Raw genomic sequence first — 20,057 nt, 5'->3', positions numbered from 1 at the left:
TATTTTATGCAGGGTGACTTTCAGAGCTGCTGAATCTGCATAATTTCAATTGCTCTTAATCAGAGGGGCAAGCCACGCCCCTTCAGTCTAACTAACCTTGAAACTTTTTTTTGTTGTATTTTTTTTTTATTTTTTTTTTTTACTCAGGCTCCAGATTTATTGTAAGACCAGGAATAATTGAAATGCAATGACAAGAAATGAAATGACTCTCTAGAAAATAGTGGGGGAAAAAAACTTATCAGTTGTCATGAAAATGTACAGTAAATATAACATTGATCAAAACATTTACTTGTAACTTTCCAGAACTTTCCATCATAGAAATGTCAACTGAAGCGAGTTATTATTACAGGGAAAACAGATGATGACTTAATGACTTGAGCTGACTATGACTTAAGTATAGTAAACTAACAACTCAGAGTGTTTCAGCAGCAACAACTCCCTGTACTTTCTAATCTGGTTTAGCCTGTGTACAGCCAGTTTTTCCCGTATTAACATTTTTTGTTGTGGATTGCCATTTGTTCAGCCCAAGCTCCCTATGGTTTTTGTAAGGTTGTTGTTGTTTTTTTTATACGTTTTCAATGAATCTTTAAAATCCATTGTTTCCTCAGTCTCTCTGCAATTGAGTCCAACATCAGCCAAATAAGCCATCACTTAAACATGGCATGTAAAAGTTCAATTGTTGGTGACAAACCTGCTTGATTAATTAAAGGAAAGTTGTGCCAAGTTTTTTTATTTTATTTGTTTTTATTTTTATTGAAACCTGCACTGGAATTCACAGTAAAGAATAGTTTTACTACATATGTGCCTTTTTCTAAAATATGAGTTTTGGTGAATTATTATCCTGTCTTACACTTCACTTGTGCAATTCATTTGTGGTTCAGTCAGCAAAAAAGAAAACTAACTATAAATTGGCCTGTTGTAGTCAGTGTTTCCTGTCCAAAAATAGCCTAAACATTGAAAGGATTTTCAAAAGACACTAATATAAAAGTAATAATTCAGTTTTAAATGACATAAAGGTAAAGTCTTGAAGGATGCAGATTCTGTTGGGAGTGTACCTCAAGATGTTGTAGTACTTTTGGTGAAGATTTATTTGAAATTTTTACGGCCAATAAAACATCCATCCATCAATTTATCATACTCATTTAATCCAGGGTCACCAGGAGCCTCTGTTTCTTTGGGCGACAGGCAGGATGTTTTCTGTCCAGGTCACCAATCTGTCACAGAGGTGTAAATGAAACTCAGTTCACTGCACTGTTCAATCTCTACCTTTCCTGGTGACACCGAATAGTCAACAGTGACACTAAAAGTAAAAACTGCAGCTGATGTTACGTTCCTACATCAATTGTCATGTAATTATTGTAATATTAAAGGGCAGCCTTGTGAAGACATTAACTGACTACGCTGCTCAGCTAGAATTTGAAGCTTCAGCAGTCTTGGAGTTATCAAGAGGACAGGCTTGGAGGCTGTGGTCTGGTTCCATTTTGACATACATTTTTAATAAATGCCTACAGGTAGCTGTGTCAGCACGGACGGGTCAAAAGACAAACACGTGTATCTGCTACGGATTTTGTTCCAGAATATTCAGTATTTCTTAGTATGCAAGAAATGTTTGTGTTTTAAAGAGAAAAAAAGCTGTGCAGGAATATTTCAGGTGGAAATCCCATATGTCCCATATTAAATCCTCCTCAGAAAAACAGTGAAATTATATTCATATTAGCCTGTTGATATGATATTATGTATTATGATATTATGCTATGTGCCTTTATTAGCATTCTTACTTGGGCTTCTGTCTTCCTGTGCATCATGTCAACCTTTCATTCCCTTTTCCTCTTTTCCCTGCTTGCTTGCCCTCATTTTCTCATGCTTTTTCACATCCTTTATCTTTATCTATGCATACTTGCTTTGTACTTGTTGCTTTTGTTTTCTCTTTTCCTCCTTCACAGCTTTGCATCTCTGTTTCCTTTTCATCCCTGTCCTGTATTCCTGCAGCTCTTCCTGGAAGCATTGGTGATGACCTTGGATGAGTGTAGGAACACCTGCAGCGTTTCTGATGCTCTCGCCATCTCCTGCTTGCTTTTTTTCCTCAGTTAACAAATCCACTATCTCCATATTCCCCATTTTCTGCATTTGTTTCTGTTGCTCTCTGAGAGTCGCGTTGAATGTGTGCAGTTCTTTCACCGTAGCCATTTAAGACGCTTTAAGCTGAGCCTGAGGGGGCCTGGGCTTTTTCTTTTGTTATTTATTTATCTACTTTGTTGACTTGTATGTCTGCTGTCTTTTGTGATTTAAGAGACCTCTGTCCTGCTTTATCACACCTGTAATCAAGTAGCATGCTGGCCTTGAGCTCACGTTATAAATCTGGAGCGCCCTCATGATTCAGCTGTGTTGGCATCCCTGGTAAAGATGAGCATAAAACCTCAAACAAACAGAGCAGAGAAGGATTCAAAATCAAACTAACATACATTTTTATTTCTTAAAAAACCAAATACCAGCTTTTCAATCACTTTTTATGCAAAAGGAATCAAATTGAATAAAGTTTGCTATTCTGCTATCGATACTTTGTACAGCTTAGTAGACAGACACATCTTTGGTCAGCGTTGTCTCTTTCTTTTCATGTCAGTGAATCCCACAAGTGTTAGAATTTGAGTCTGAGATGATCATCCAACATTTATCTTGTTTTCTGCTGAACCATTTCTGTCTTGATTTGGTCACGGCTTGTTAAAGAAAACCCAATGACAATGTATTTTTCGTTGTACTGATGAGTACGCTAGAATTTAATTGAACACATTCTGCTATTTCAAAGAGTTTAAGAACAAACTCTTTTTCCTGGCATGATTGCCAAACAGTTGCTTACATGTAGTAAAGACTGCCAATCCCTCGTTCAAGGGCTTATTCTCTAAAAGTGAATTAAATTGTGTAAAAGAAGCTTTTTTTTAATTTAGTTAGGTTTCATTTTACAAGATAAAAACCCCTTGAAATTAAAAATCTATTTTTTCAAGTGAGTCCTGGCCAAGAGACAGCAACAAATACAACAGAACTGTTCAGTTCATAGAAATATAAAACTGAATTGTTACTATTAATTATTGTGTCTCATCTGTGTCATGTTTATATCATAACTCTATGACCTTACTGTCAGGGAAAATCTGCTGCTATGGTAAACTTTACTAATAACAGCAGCTCCGGATGTAGGTCTATGCAAGTAAGAAATCTGAAGAAAAAAAACATCTATTTCCAATCAATAAGTCCATTAATGTTTAAAAAGCAGAGACAGCCAAAGTTTCAAGCTCATTATTTTCTTGGCAACAGGTGTTAAACTGCTCCAAAAATCAGTGCCAGAAAATATTTTAGAATTTGTTCCAAAATCTGCATTGAATGATATGATTGTCAAGTAAAATGAGTCGTAAGTTGTTGTGGCGTGACAGAAGAGTCAAGACAAAATACGTGCTGTTCTCAACATAAGAAACTTCAAACAACCATATTAATGTTATCACACTTCAGATTAAACATGCAGAGCTTTTTGACATCAAAAGGAGTGGAAACTTTGAGTTTCTGTATGTCCAGAAATTTCCCCAAGAAATCCCTGTGATTCCACTTCAATTGTACAGCAGCATCAGAGAAGACTCTCAGTGCAGTTCCAGCTCACACAAGCAGAGATAAATCCTTACTCTCTATGAATGAGGATCTGCAGCAGTCTTCTTATTTAGTAGTTTCAGTCAGTCTCTTTTCAGAGCAGGCCTGGGACATTTTTTGAGGAATAAAAACAGCTCAGTTTGAGCTCAGTTTTATCTGATTTCCAATTCCATGTTCAACCAAGCGAAACAAAGACAGACTAAGTTTCATATCGCTGGAAAATCTTTTTTTGTTGTGCAGCTAAAGCATGATGACATATCTGACTTCAATTTTTATTCTGTGGATGAAAAATACATGTTCCTTTCACAGGGAAATTTAGGTCTGTATTTTACAATAAACAACATCCGTTTCACTTTGGCTATACAATTAGGGATTCAATTGTGTGTCAGCTCTTTTATATTTCATTAAGCTTACACAACGTTGTTGGTTTACACAAGAGATTTTGGTTTCGACACCACAATTCACAGCATTTTGCATTTCAAATGCATTTAGCTGATGCTTCTTGTCATCCAGTTTAAAAAGTTTAAATTATTGATTTTCTCTTGGCCCGAGGGAGAAAGCAACAAAAAAAAAAAAAAAAAAAATCAAAACACTTAATCAACCAGAAATTTTAGAGTCTCAGTTACACTAAAATATCTCCCACATTTCAAAGACATCTTGTTCATATTTATCAGATCTTCTGTCCCAAAGTGTTTCTGTCACATCGTATGAGCAAACAGGCATAAGTGTGAACTCGCAGACCCACACCTGTCGGCATGACTCAGATCTGGAGCCGTGAATAATAGAAGAGCAGACTGAGGTCAGACTGTTCAAATGTGGGTGTGAGTGTGTGAGGAAGTTGTTGTCTTATCACAAGAGAGACAGAAAAAAACTATCAGCCACAAGAACTGGGTCAAGACACTGACATTAATGGAGGGGGTGGTGGGGTAACCATCTTCTGTAACAATATTGAGAAGGTGATGATATAATATATATATATATATATATATATATATATATATATATATATATATATATATAAATATATATATATATATATATATATAAATATATATATATATATATATATATATGTATATATATATATATATATATATATATATATATATACATATATATATATATATATATATATATATATATATATATATATATAATATATATATATATATATATATATATATATATATATATATATATATATATATATATATTATTATGCAGGTTTTACCACAAGCGCTCTCACTTGAAATACATTGACAAATCTTTGCCCCCATCTAGTGGTTCTGATGTGTCATTGCAGGTCATTGGTGCTCAATGCACTTGAGCTCCTCGCCCAGAACCTGTGGTGAACCTTGTGAATTACAACGAACTTAAAACTACATGAAGATGTATTATCACTCAAAAATTAACCATAGATTTTTGACAAAAATTAATGGTAAACAGACTTAAATAAAAACACAAATACACAAAGAATATGAAGTACAAAAACCAATCGAAACCCAAGAATTACCAGAAGCTCACTGGTTTTCTATGATGGCTTTTGTTAAGGGTAGTTGCCCAGCTGTTATCTAGGGTGAAAAATTTAAAAGGATATGTAGTCAGTCACTCACCATATGGAAGAGGGTGCTACTGGAAGTGAACGTATTAACACAATAGAATAATCTAAATTAAAATTAGCACCATTAAAATGTGGTGGAATTCATTCTGACTTAAAAGGCACAAAAGGTAAATATCTAATATTAAGGGGAATTCAAAAGTGTCTGATGTTGGAGAGGTCTTGATGTGAAGGGGCAATTTGTTCCATAGTTTTGCAGGGGCAGCAAAGAACCAGTCTCCTCCAGGTTTTAACCTTAACCTCAGAACAGACAGCCTCTCTTCACTGATCTGTAATCTTGAAAGAGTGTGAACACAAAGAAGATCAAAGACGACCCAGGGTGATAGTTGATCTAAAGCTTTAGGATGAAAATCATTTTAAAGACTGAGTTGGGCGTTTCAGTTAGTAGCCGTTCTGCAGAGTTTTGAATAAACTGCAATCAGTTTACCAAAAAAAAAAAAAGAAAAATATATAGACTATTATAATAATCAGGTTCACATAGAATGAAGGCAGGAATGGCTCTTTCACAATCTCTGAGATAGAGGAAGGACTTCACTTCGTGAATTGTAGGAGATGAAACGAACCAGCTTTTATTGCAACGTTTACGTGCCCAAATCTGTCCTTCTTTTCCCCTGTAGTACTCATCAAAGAAAAAACAAATGAAGGATGTCAGTATTCTTTACAAAAAAACAGCAAAACAGAGAAGTAGCGTTGCAGTAGTCTGAGATTCTCTGCTGTTTCAGTCTGACTGTATACGTTCATTCATATGATTCGGTCAGAATCAAGAAGAATTATTGCTGTTGTAATCAAACGGGTCTCAGCAGAGAAGCAAAACAGATTCCAGCTTCTTTTTAATCCGATCATTGCGCAGAACATACAGACAGATACAAATGGGTTGTCAACAAAGTGGATGTAAGAAATAAAATGAATTGATATTTGTGCATTTTATTGCATTTACAATGGCAACTTTACAGTCATATAAACACAGATGTTTAACTCATTCACACAAATTTGACCTGTTTATTGCTCTTACTTATTTACACCCCTGAACATGCAGCTTGGAATAAAGGGTAGTTTGACTGACATTACAGTTTCCAGGTGTAATTTGAGGCTGCAAACCATACTGGTAAGAATGGGAAGCTTGGAGCCTGAGATTGTTGTTTTTTTATACAGTAGGAATACACCATAATAAGTTTTTGAATAAATCATAGAACCTGACAAGAGAAGTTTTTTTTTTTTTTTTTTTTTTTTAAGAGTTTGACTTTACGAAGGTGTGCTGAGGTACATGTGCAGAGCAGGAGTAAAGATTAAAATAGTTCCCAGGATTGACACTGTGAGGAAGGCCCACAGGAAAATCCTGTCCAACACCTGAGCCACGAATTTCCAGTCCTGAACAACCTGCAGACACAAACACACACAAAGAAATAGAGACATATAATTTAGTTCCTAAATATCATATTTCCTTACATAAACAACACTCAGTTTGGACTTTCCAACTATTTAGACACCAGGTTGAAGCTCAAATGTAGCTTCTTTTTAATGCGTGGAGCCACATTCCCTGCTGCCTGCCTGCCTCCGCACCTCTCGTATGAAGTGCTCCTTCTTGATGTGACGGCTGATGTAGCGAACAGAGCTTGTAGCTTTCTCCAGCATTGCCAACCACGCTTGGTTCTCATCCTCCTTCCCTCCGAAGGCTCCTCTCTGCTGGTTTCCACCGTGACCGGGAACAGCCCTCCTCCCCGCGCCTCTGCGGGACTTCAGCTCCGGGCTTCGCATCTCGATGTCCGGGAAGTGATACCTGAGGAGGAATGGCAACGACTATAGTCATTATCTGAGTGGGTTTAGAGAATCGACGCTATTGCTGCGAAATGAGACTAACACAGGATTTTTATTTATACATTTATAAAACATTTATAGATAAAAAGTTATGTTTTTCCGTTTTATTTTCCCTATGTTCTACTTATTATAAAATGGCATCATGTTGAGGATGGCTTTAGATTCAGTAGTTTCATAAAGAAGATGGTTTATTTTCTTTTGATTTTTATATAGCTTTATTTTGTTTTTGCGCTTTGTTTAATGCCTAAACCAGAACCCGTTATAAAATAAGTTTAGTCTAAAACTCAGATGTAAGAAATATTTATATAATTTACATCAATTGTAAGAAATTCTCTTGATCTATGTAGTAACTAAAAGTCTGCCACTGACATTTCTAGACTACAATGCCATGTTCAGAGAGTGAACATGGCATTTAGTGAAAATGCCAAGACAACAAGAGAAAAAAGTCCAGTTTATTTAAGTTTACCTATCAGTGTGGCCCCTCATACAGAGCAGCTTGGGCAGTCTCTGAAGAAACAGGCTCTTTACCCAGGGGGCCATGGGGTGGTAGGTGGCAGATGAGCGATGGTGAACATTAATCACAAAAACTGTAACAATGATTGAAAAGGTGACGAAGATCATGATGAAGAGGAGGTACTCTCCAATAAGAGGGATCACCTGTTAAAGCAGAAAATGTAAAATTGGTTCAAACATAAGTAAATAACTATGTTTTCACATGACAAGCAGTCCAGAGAATTAGAAGCAGCACATTATTATTACTTACCATTAAATTCAGCATTTTTAGACAAGCAGCAGAACTGAGCAACTAAAAAGGCATGCTAAATTTCAAACTGTAGAAAATGAGACAATAGTTTTCTTTACAAACCTTTGAAGATGAAGGGATGATTTCTTCTATGACCAAAAGGAATACAGTGAGTGACACCAGCACTGATGTGGAAAGGGACAGCTTTTCTCCCTCATCTGATGGCAAATAGAAGACCAGCACAGTTAGAAAGGACAGGCCGAGGCACGGGATGATGAGGAAGAGAGTGTAGAACAGGGGCAGCCTCTTGAGGATGAAGGAGTAGGTGATGAATGGGTACCAGTAAACTCCATCCCTCCTGCTTCCTTTCATTCCTGTTGCGTTGAGAATCTCCCATTCACCATTGTCAAAGAAGTCTTTGCGATCGACATGGTGGTCCACCAGGACCAGGTCCACCATGTGCCCATCGTAGGTCCATGAGCCGAACTTCATGGAGCAGTTCTGCCGGTCAAAGGGGAAGAAGGTGACATCCATGGTGCAGGAGGATTTATAACTGGCAGGAGGAGTCCATGTTATGGTGCCATCCCAGCGCACTATGGCTTTAGTCATCAAGGAACCTTCAAAGCGACCATCAGCACTTGGAGATATGAAAAATAGACATAATTGTTTGAATTGCATTGATTATGCGTAGGTCTAAATGAATTTTTGTCTGCCAACCAAGAGATAAAATCCTATGTATTCACAATATAATTGTGCTGAGACAAAAATGTAAAACAAACATGAGCAACATGAGCTCAGCATTGAAAAATATTCAGACATATCAGTCATTTTGTAAGCATGATTTGTATATATTTTTATTTTGAAAGCTAGACCTAAACTATTGAGAATTGGGGAAAAAAAACATCCGTGAAATAGTTTAATTAGACATACTATTTACTTCAACATGACGCTCTTTGTTGGCCTACTCATGCTTTCAAAAGAGAGTTTATTTAATGAAAGTGATCAGTGATGCCCTTTTATGTTCCCAACAATGACCATCCTTATTTTTTATTTTACAGAAATCTTTCAAAACAGTCAAACTTTTCTTTTTTAAAGTAAACAAAAAGCGTGGTGATCTTTGGTCAGCAAGCTGGCAGGCAGTGTGCAGCAATGAGGGGGAGGAAGGAAAGAAGGAGGCAGCATTATTCATCTCACTCTATCCCTCTCTGCTCCACACAGCCAAAGTAAACTTGAGTCAATTCCTCTGGCATCCCATTAAAAAGACATATAAAAATAAATAAAATCTGGATATATTCACATTATTCCATGCACAGAGGGATCAAATAAACTAATGCTCTAATGCTTCAAGCTTGCAAATGTGCAGAATCCAGTAGAACTTACTTTTCATAGAGAACAATGTCAGGTAGCCATATAGTCTCTGAAGGGACTCTGATCGACGTAATGCCCCCGTAGTCCTCCGGGTTCCACCTCAGCTTCAAATCAGTCCACTCCTATTCAAATACACAATGCAATGACAAATATGTCATTGCAAATACTTCAGTCAAAGGAGTCGATGGAGGACACATTTAAATTGAGTATTTGGATTTTCATTCCAGCATTTTAAAAATAAATACAAATCTAATTACATTCTGACTGGGAAGAGTAATTGCAAAAAATAAATAAATAAATAAAATTAAATTTGCTGTCTTAGCTTGGGGGCAAAAACATAAAACTGGAAAAACATAAAACTGGAAAATGCTCAAGTTCATTTGTTGTCTGCGGTGAAAAAATAATTGCTTGTCAAATTGTCATAAATTGTCCTCAATGTGGATGAAAACTGTCATTCAGGTGACAGTGCAGCCATGATTTAAAGACCATCCTGAATTGGGCATCTGATTTCTGTTGAAATATGAAGCAATAAAAACAAATTATGTTTATAAGGAGAGCATGATTTTAATTAAAGTGTTAGGGAATGCAAAAGCTGAGTTGGATTAACAATTTTATGTATGTCAAACTAAGCTCTAATATACACTGTATGTATTTTATTTTTGCCTGTAAGTCAGAATATATAAATATTCACAAATGACTGCAGATACATGTGTTGGCATTATGTCACATGGATCATTAATGCAAGGGGATTTCTATTTAAAGGGGAAAAAGTAACAGGCTGGAGAGTAAAAAAAGAGTAGACTGTTTACCATACTTATGGTCATACATTACATTAATTGTAAATGAAGACTTTGATTATTTTTTTTTGTTAAGATTTATCCTTGATGTACCCTTGAAATGCTCCATGCACTTCCACCACAGTCAATCAAATTAGCATGCACATGTCTGAGGTCACCGAAATGATGTTAATAAGACAGTTTTGTTTCCTTTCAAGCAGAAGAAAGCAACATGCCTTTTGATTCGACTGCTTCAAATTAGAAACTAAATTGAGAGTTGTCTTAACACCACAAATAGTTGTGACCCCTTTTCTCTTGTGAGTTTACAAGCAGAATGGTTTAATATTATTTGCTTAGTGACAAAGACAGTCAGTGGGGAGTCGGTGTTCACTGCTTGTGTTGGGATTAGGAAGATCAAGGTGTGTTTGCTGTCAATCTCACATTGGGTGAAGCCCAAAATATCCTTTGATATTCTCTATTCCTTTAGCTGGAGGCTACTTTTAGTTTCACCAAACCAGGAAATATGAAGAAGTTACATTTTCACAAATTTGGACTCTTTCTAAAAGCAGCCGTGAAGAATAGAAAACACACACAGTCTTAATAGAGAAATACAGTTTGGGCATCATAATACAGAAGGATTTCCAGATTAGTTTCTAGCCCATGTGGTAAACATGACTTTGGCTCTATGTGTGAGGAGTTCGAGCAATGATCAAATTCACTGAATCAGTGGTTGGTCATAAGCTACAGATCTGCTGTGAAATGTTGCTTAGCAAGTAACACCTTCCTCTGTGACAATTGGTCATTTCTGTCATGGCATAATTTACGTCCAGGTAATGTGAAGTAAAAACTCCAGCAAGCATTGTACAGGTGAATCCCCTTGCTTATGATTCACTGTAGGGTCAGTAACTTGTAGTATCGTCACAATCACAATGTTCAGTTCAGCTAAAAAAAACCCCACATAAATGGAATTAAAGACCTAACTTATCAATTTCAATCATATTATTGAAAAAAGTTAATCATGTTCTCATCATCACCTGCCAGAGCCACACATTTGTAGTCATCAGCTGGTTCTTTTCGTCCTGCAAGAAAAAAAAGAAAGAAAGAAAAAGGGATCCCAGTTAGAGATTAATAAAGCTGCTTACTGAAGATGATAAGAGAGGCTAATGAGGAGCAAACTAGAAGCTGGAATAAAGTGAAGTTTATTTAGTTGATTTATTTAAGTTGATTTAGTTTTAAATAGACTTCACTTTAGGAGGAGCTAATAAGCCTAGAAGTGACTAATGTATGTTCTTGTTTTGCTTTAACCTCAGAAAGTGCAGTAAATATCTACCAAACGATCTATTTATGTATGTTTGACATGACGATCACAATGCACTTGACTTGCCTTCAGACAAACATTTTTATCATCTTAAGAAACACGGTGTGAGATGGTCATTGGCTGTCTCTTTAGTGATGCAACCTTAACTGCTGACTTGTCCTATACCAGTTATCCTGCTGTCTTAAATGTTCTCTTACGGTCTTTTAATATCAATGCAATTACAGATTAAATCTGTGTTTTTCTTTTTATAATTGCATTTCTGAAAGCCAGTATGTCTGGCTCTGTGCTTAAGATTCTGTTTGTCTCTCTTTGTTAGTCTCCCACCCTGCAGCTTGTTAAGACAGAGGGCCGGCGTTCCCGAGACATTTTCCATTCGGGGTTGCCTTTGAATTTGATTAAACTTGAATCGAAGTGGCAATAAATCAAGATGAAAAACAGATTAAATTGAACTTGGATTTGATTGTGGTCTGTTTACATTTTTTGCTCTCCATTCTGCTCCAAGACACATTTTGCAGCGAAATAAGGCTGTCTGAGGAAATTTAATTTACCTAAATTGCACTGACAAAAACAGTTTTTAGTGAGGATACAACATACAACATTTTAGAATGGGGTTCACGTAGTTTCTAATGTTATCCAAAGCCTGAGTGATTTTACATAGCAAGTGCAAACATTGTGTTCTTCCTCTGCCGTCTACCAAAATTATAATGTAACTATGTCCTGACAAAATAAATGAGAAAGGAGTTCAACTTTGGATCTGATAAAGCATCATGGAAATGTTCAGTACTTAGCCCAGTTGTTTTACATTTATCTTCCTCTGTAAGTTGTTTCATTTGTTCAAAGACAAAAAAAGACATGAGCAAACTCCAGAGTTGGAGTTAAAAACAACACTGACACTGATAATCTTAACAAATAAAATATAAACAGTGTGAAGTTAAACATTTAGGATGTTTTCTTTTGCTACCAGTTGCTCTGAAATAATGATTTGACTTCAGATTGTCTACTTAAGAAGATCCTTGATGCTTTAACATTTAACTTCAGAAGCTCTTAAGTCCTGTTTTCAGGTTGGACCTGACTTGTCCGGATGCTCATTGAATTGAAATGCTTTTTTTTACTGTGGTAGTAGTGTCAGAAATATTTTCATCTGATGAATCTACCACTACGTTAATGTTGCTGCAGCGTCACATAAGAACAGAGCGTCTCCAGAGCTCAATTAATCTTCCTGAGAGTCTCTTTCGTCACTCAGCACCTGATTGCAAACTGAGATCACAGTCGTCATTAGTGGTCTTTATTTATTTATTTATTTTTTTTTTTTTAAAGTCTGTTCAAAGAAGCCGAGAAATGCTGATTGTTGGGACAAAGGTTCACCATAGAGTAATAAAATTTATATTGCTTGGACAGGCCAATATGTCTTGATAAAAATGAAATGCCTCGCACTGTCCGATGTGAATAAAAGCTAGAATGGATCCTAAATGCCAAGTCCTCACCACATCAACCAGCTGTGAGATCTTCAGTCCAAAGCGTACAGTGATGGTGTCATTGGCATGACCGACGGGCCGCACCCACTTCTGATAACCTTTGAAGAGATTTCTCAGCAGGGAATCTTCCAACTCAGCCAGAGACACAAAGTCCTCCTGAGCTGTAAAAGACGAGAAAGACGAACATCGAGAAAAACAAGGAATAAGATAAATCTTAACTTATTACGTATTTCTTGATTTACATGATCTCAAAGCTCAAAGTCAGAATCAGCTGGGTTGTTGCATTTCAAAACAATTTTGGTATTGAAAGAAACGGAGTACGCCTTTGAAGTATCGTCATAAAACTAGAGGTGTAAATATGACCACTGAACTGTCAAAAGTTTTGCCTAATTTTTCAGCAGATTTAAAAGAAATGCGTTGAACAACATAACTGGAGATTGATTATAAAAACCTGATCAAGAAAATAGATAGCGATTTGGATAAATCATACTTCAGAATTGCAAACCTAAATAGTGATTATGAAGCAAAACTTAGATCTTATGTGGTCCTAGAATGGACACATAAAACAACAAGAGAAAATCCTGAGGTGTCATTCACAGAAAGTGCCAAGAGGTGGAATCTCTTAAAGTAGAAAATCAGGACCTCACACAAGAAATTTGTGCTTTAAAGAACAAACTTCAAATTATTAATTCCAGGGCAAAATCAGAGGCTGTTGCACCAAGAGAGGAGACCAGAGACCAAGGAAGTGCCAAAGAAGACAACACAGAAGAGAGGCCAACAATCCTGCAGAGAATTGGACAAGCTTTTGTACATATGTACAACTCAGGAACAATGAGATACTGGGTTTTGAACGATCTTTGAGGGAGACATTTTGGGGGTCGCTGCCACAAGGAGCACACTTTGGCAGGTCTCGGTTAAATTTCTTCAGGAATTTTCTAGTTTTAATTACAGTGTATTTTTACACTGTCATATCACATAGTGTAATATTACTATGTTACTGTGTAATATTACACTATGTGAGATTAGGGAGAGACAATATTACTGTGTAATATTGCATAGTCTTCAGAGATGCAATGAGTTTATAGTAGTTGTTCCTCCATGATTGTAATTCTGACATTCTCCCATCACTGCAGTTCTAAAGACGGAGAGACAAACTTCTATGACCTGTTGGTCTATTTTGAGTGAAACTGAGTGTTTTGTGTCAGGCTTTTGTTTTGACTTGAATTTTGCTCGTTTTTTGTTAATTATGTCACCACAGTTACTCAAAATGCCAACAAAAGTCATAGCTCCCCTCACGGGATCGAGCCACATGTTTTGATATATATATATATACTGTGAGGGGGCCACGCAGCAGCACGGGTCACATTAACGGTAGTAGGAAGCAGCAGTTATTTTAAGGTGAAGAACAATAGGTGCCTGCCATACATTTCTATGTCAGGCCCCAATTAACATAACCAAACTCTTTATTTGCCTTCACAAGTAAGTGAAAGGATATGAGGTCATGTCCTTAGAATGAGCCTGGAATCACATAGACACACACACACATCAAAAATCAACATCAGACTCATGGCTGTTCATGGCCAAACGGATGTGTCCAAGTTCCCGAGAGCGGCAAAATGATCACGCTGACACAATCACCTCAGACAGATCCATCGCCAGGGGAGATAAAAAGAGCTTGAAGCATTCGGTGCAGTCAGCCACAAGACATGACTGTCAGAGTAAAAAGTGACACCCGCGCACTGCTGGGAAGACGAGCACGGAAGCCGCAGCGCTCTCGCTTCACTGGCCACCATTCATTTGCAAACAGCTGCGAGAGTTCAGATCCCAGAGGTGGGCACTAACAGAGAGCACCATGCATAAATATAATGAACCACTCTGTAATTCTGCCCAGGGCAACTTCACTGATCAGTTGAAAGTAGATAAAATATGTAGGTATCAAATGGAAACTGAGGACACCATTTATCTGCAATTTTTCACTTAATGTTTTCTTTTTTTCATTGAATAATTCATAAAGTGTTCTACTTACGTAGACCTGGCAGATAGTTTCGTCGTGAAACAAAAAAAAAAAAATTCTCATTACGTAGAATTCAGATGAAAATGGCAGTGGCATTCGTCGGTCGCTCTGAGCGGTATCTGGCATTTGAACACGAACCACACACAAGAGCCTTCAATGCGCTCTATGAGCTGGAAGCTTGGGGCATTTGTCCACATAAGGACGTGATGCTTGGCACAGCCTGTGGTGCAGCGTTGCAACAGAGGCGAGGGGAACTTTAATTCAACAGCCTTTCAAATAAGGGAAATGCATCAGAGGAGTGGTGAGAGCTGATAAGGAAGAGGGGGTGAGACAGACTGACCCAGAGCAATTCCCTCCAGCACCAGAGAGAAACAGGAAGACAGGGAAAGAGAGAAGCTAAAAGAAACATTAACTGGAGCAAGAGGAAGGAGAACAGACAGCAAAACTGATAGTAATTCCTCTATCATTGCATTTGAACACAACACACTTTTTTTTTTCACTTTGTGAGCCAAATCCTTCAGCAGAAAAAAATAAAAAAAAGCATTAGGGGCTCAGGTGCCAGGGCCAAGGTGTCTTTGGGCAAACCACTGAGCTCTAAAGCTTAATCTCAGACAGGAGGTATAAAACCTGAATGGCTCCATCAATCTGTCGAGCAGAGGGATTCAGTGATTTAGGTCTGCTTTCCATATATCTTATAGCAGATAAAGGTGTCAATGACATATTGAATCCCCTCCCCCAGGTTCTTCTTTGCGACATAGTCTATCATATATTCACACTAAAATTCTGACAATATCAAACTTGACGAATTTTAAAAGACCTCTTTTGACAAAGCGGAGTGTGAAGTGCTGCAGACAAACGAACAGACAAACGGCACTCAAAGCAGTGGTAGGTTAATTAGAAATATAATCAGCAACATAACAGATCATTAAACTCATTAACATGATTACCAAACTTTCAAGCTTTCACCTAAGACAATCAGCTGCATCCAGATGTCTGTTGTTCTGAACATTATGCAAAGTGAATAAGAGAAATGTTTTCTAAAGAATAGGAAGCTTTGCAACAGCTGCTCAGAAGTTGTCTTGAAAAAAAAATATTACAATTATTTTAAAGTGGTAAAATAAATGAATTCTCCAAATGGGGCTTTTTTTTTTTGATACACCTGGTGTTGAATAAGGCATGAATGGGTAGATTTGTTTGTGACCTCAATCTATATTGTCCACAAAAACATATGGACGTTATGTGAACTGTGGATACAAACATACATTCATACGTTAAAAAATACATCTAAGTGAATGACTGAGAATTTATTGTGGAGTTTCTGAATTCCTGAATGCATGAAAATTGATCAAAATCCCAAGAATGGTCATCAAAAAAATAGTTTACCCTAGAACAGACTGTGTGATGCAAAATTATATTAATGTATCAAATATTTCTATTTGACAAAAATGTGATAAAGGTGTGAATAATTAATTAACTCACTTAAAGAACTCTGAATAACTAAATTATTTCATATCTCATCAGTAATTCTAACCAATTTTCCTTCATCTGGTGGTGACACTGTGGGGGTGGAGACTGAAACTTGGTCATTTTTTTGTTTTATTTTTTTGATACAATCAGGTAAAGTCACTAAACACAAAATGCAAATCAGTGTATGTGAACTCTTGATCAGCATTGAACTTATCATACAGTAAGTGTGTGTTCCTGTACTTTTCCCCACAGATTTAGCAAGAAATTAAAATAAGGAAGTGTCAAAATGAAGATAATTTAAATGACAAATTTCAATTTTGGTATCAGAAGTAAACAGCCTAATGTTTGCCAAGTTCAAAAAATTATTCAGAGGAACGTAATCATCTATTTGATGACAGAGAAATATAAATGAAACATCTGTGCTAAAAATTCTAAGTACACTCCATTGTTTTAACAGCCACAACTGGATCTCTGCCAATTATTCTTCATGTGAACAAAACCAAATAATCCTCAAGAAAAAGCAAAACGTTCATGGACCCTTTATCATCCATTTTCAACATCATATTGCTTCCTGTTCAGTGTGTGGAGCACGCAAAGTAAAAATACAGGCTATGTTTCTTCCAGTTGCATCAGATTCACACAGAGTTTGCAAAGAGCTCAAATTCGGTTTTCACACACTTTTCTTTTTATACGAAAATACAGGAAGCAGCTTTGTTTCAGGATCCTCATAAACAAAAACAAGGTAGTCCCATTAGTCCCCAGTCTGCATTCCTCTGTAAGAGCCAGCTCTTTCCATTAGATCGAGGCAGATAGCAGCCAATGCGTGCGAGTGCACGGCTGAGATATAAAGGAGGTTATTGATTACAATGTGCACTGTGATGGTTGGGGGGGATGGAGGCTGAATCTCTGTTGGAAAATTATGATGCATTAAAGCGTGACTCTCTGCATCCACTTCCTGCATGAAAGCCCTCAGCAGGAGTATAACAGAGATTTGGGAGCCTCTGTGAGGGACGAGGCTTCGTTGCTGAATGACGGATGCAGGAGAGGCCCAGCATGCACAAGTGCACCCTGCCTGCTTCCCAATCTGAAACACCCCATGTGGGGACACAGTAGCATGATCACCTTGACACTGCCACATCTGTTGCAAGTGGAAACACAACGGGAAGTGCCACCGACAGGGGTAAGAGAGAACAGCTTTCATTTTATACATCAGGAGGTATAAAAATAGTTCAGTTTGTGTTTTAAGCCTTTTCGAATATAACTGCACACACAGTGACTGACCACCAGACTTGGATCAGTGAAAGACAACTGCGTGATACACCATTACTGGATTTGCACAAAGATTTAAAATAAAAATACATGCATACATCTTGGGCTTCTTTGTATATCCACACAGTTTATTTGTCACAATTAATTGGCTTAAAAAAGCAATAAATACCCTTGTAAATGAGCCTCCATTTTGCAATGACTTTGTGGGGGGGATGGAGGCTGAATCTCTGTATATATACATAAAAAAAATAAAAAATTCCCTTCTCACCCACCGCGGGTGGTTCTTATCCTCTGAGCTCGGGTCCTCTACCAGAGGCCTGGGAGCTTGAGGGTTCTGCGCAGTATCTTGGCTGTGCCAAGGACTGCACATTTCTGGACTGAGATGTCTGATGTTGTTCCTGGGATCTGTTGTAGCCACTGCTCCAGTTTGGGGGTTACTGCCCCGAGGGCCCCGATGACCACAGGCACCACTGTGGTCTTCACCTTCCAGGCCCTCTCCAGTTCCTCCCTGAGGCCCTGGTATTTCTCTAGTTTCTCGTGCTCCTTTTTCCTGATGTTGCAATCACTTGGTATTGCTACATCTACCACAACGGCTTTCCTCTGATGTTTATCCACTACGACAATGTCTGGTTGGTTCGCCATTACCATTTTGTCTGTCTGGATCTGGAAGTCCCACAGGATCTTAGCTCTGGCGTTCTCCACCACCTTTGGGGGTGTTTCCCACTTTGATCTCGGGGTTTCCAGTCCATATTCTGCACAGATGTTTCTGTACACTATGCCTGCCACTTGGTTATGTCGCTCCATGTACGCTTTCCCTGCCAGTATCTTGCACCCTGCTGTGATGTGCTGGACTGTCTCAGGGGCCTCCTTGCACAACCTACACCTTGGGTCTTGTCTGGTGTGGTAGATCTGGGCCTCTATTGCTCTGGTGTTTAGGGCCTGTTCCTGGGCTGCCAGGATGAGGGCCTCTGTGCTGTCCTTGAGTCCAGCTTTTTCCAGCCATTGGTAGGATTTACTGATATCAGCCACTTGGGTTATTTGCTGGTGGTACATCCCATGTAGGGGTTTGTCCTCCCATGATGGTATCTCTGGCACCTCAACCTCCGTTCCCTGTTGTCTGAGACATTCACTGAGCACATTGTCTGTTGAGGCTTTGTCCCTGATGTATTTATGGATCTTAGTTGTTTCGTCCTGGACAGTGGTTCTCACACTCACTAGTCCTCTGCCTCCTTCCTTGCGGCTCGTGTACAGTCTCAGGGTGCTGGATTTGGGATGGAACCCTCCATGCATTGTTAGTAGCTTTCTGGTCTTAATATCTGTGGCTTTTATCTCCTCCTTTGGCCAGCTAATTATTCCAGCAGGGTATCTGATTACTGGCAAGGCATAGCTGTTTATCGCACAGATTTTGTTCTTGCCATTGAGCTGGCTTCTCAGGACTTGCCTTATTCGTTGGAGGTATTTAGCTGTGGCTCCTTTCCTTGTGACCTCATCGAGGTTGCCATTTGCTTGTGGTATACCTAGGTACTTGTAACTGTCCTCTATGTCTGCTATTGTTCCTTCTGGGAGTGAGACCCCTTCTGTGTGGATGACCTTCCCCCTCTTTGTGACCAGCCGACCACATTTCTCTAGTCCGAATGACATCCCAATGTCAGTGCTGTAGATCCTGGTGGTGTGGATCAGTGAGTCGATGTCTCGCTCACACTTGGCATACAGCTTGATGTCATCCATGTAGAGTAGGTGACTGATATTGGCCCCATTTTTGAGTCTGTATCCGTAGCCAGTCTTGTTGATAACTTGGCTGAGGGGGTTCAGGCCTATGCAGAACAGTAGCGGGGACAGAGCATCTCCTTGGTATATGCCACATTTGATGGACACTTGTGCAAGTGGTTTGCAGTTGGCTTCAAGGGTGGTTTTCCACAGCCTCATCGAGTTTGCAATGAAGACTCTCAGAGTCCTGTTGATGTTATACATCTCTAAGCATTCAATGATCCAAGTATGCGGCATTGAGTCATAGGCTTTCTTGTAATCAATCCAAGCCATGCACAGGTTGGTGTGTCGGGTTTTGCAGTCTCGGGCAACTGTGCGGTCTACGAGGAGTTGGTGTTTGGCTCCTCTGCTATTTACACCGATACCCTTCTGTGCCGTGCTCATGTGTTTATCCATGTGTTTGCTTATCTTGGCCGCTATGATGCCTGACATGAGCTTCCAGGTTGTGGAGAGGCAGGTTATTGGTCGGTAGTTGGGTGGGACTGGACCCTTTGATGGATCCTTCTGGATTAGGATTGTCCGCCCTTCAGTTAACCATTCAGGGTGAGTCCCACTTTGTAGCAGCTGGTTCATTTGGGCTGCCATTCGCTCATGGAGAGCAGTGAGTTTCTTTAGCCAGTAGGCATGGATCATGTCAGGCCCTGGTGCTGTCCAGTTTTTCATACCTGAGACTCTTTCTTGGACATCTGTCACAGTGATGGTTACCGGGGCTTGCTCAGGGAGGTTGCTGTGGTCCTCTCGTAGAGAGATCAGCCACTGTGCATTGCTGTTGTGGGACGCCTCCCTTTCCCATATGCC

At 38.6% G+C, this 20,057-nt stretch overlaps 1 protein-coding gene across 1 annotated transcript in view; it reads right to left on the bottom strand.

Annotated features, from left to right (window-relative positions):
* Positions 1-6,152: 6,152 nt before the first annotated feature.
* The window catches only part of LOC129367343 (neuronal acetylcholine receptor subunit non-alpha-3), a 17,501-nt gene continuing 3,596 nt past the window's right edge, over positions 6,153-20,057 (bottom strand). Inside the window, exons 2-8 of the mRNA XM_055041712.1 lie at positions 12,752-12,903; positions 10,984-11,028; positions 9,186-9,295; positions 7,929-8,442; positions 7,530-7,720; positions 6,809-7,025; positions 6,153-6,625 (exon numbers count right to left, since the gene is read on the bottom strand). Coding sequence (XP_054897687.1) covers positions 6,491-6,625; positions 6,809-7,025; positions 7,530-7,720; positions 7,929-8,442; positions 9,186-9,295; positions 10,984-11,028; positions 12,752-12,903 — 1,364 coding nt within the window. The 3' untranslated portion in view covers positions 6,153-6,490. The remainder of the gene's footprint in view (positions 6,626-6,808; positions 7,026-7,529; positions 7,721-7,928; positions 8,443-9,185; positions 9,296-10,983; positions 11,029-12,751; positions 12,904-20,057) is intronic.

Source organism: Poeciliopsis prolifica, unplaced genomic scaffold (genome assembly GCF_027474105.1).
Source record: "Poeciliopsis prolifica strain line A6 unplaced genomic scaffold, Auburn_PproV2 SCAFFOLD016, whole genome shotgun sequence".
NCBI lineage: Eukaryota > Metazoa > Chordata > Actinopteri > Cyprinodontiformes > Poeciliidae > Poeciliopsis > Poeciliopsis prolifica.
Note: the sequence above shows the minus strand (reverse complement) of the source record. Positions and strands in the feature narration are given on the sequence as shown.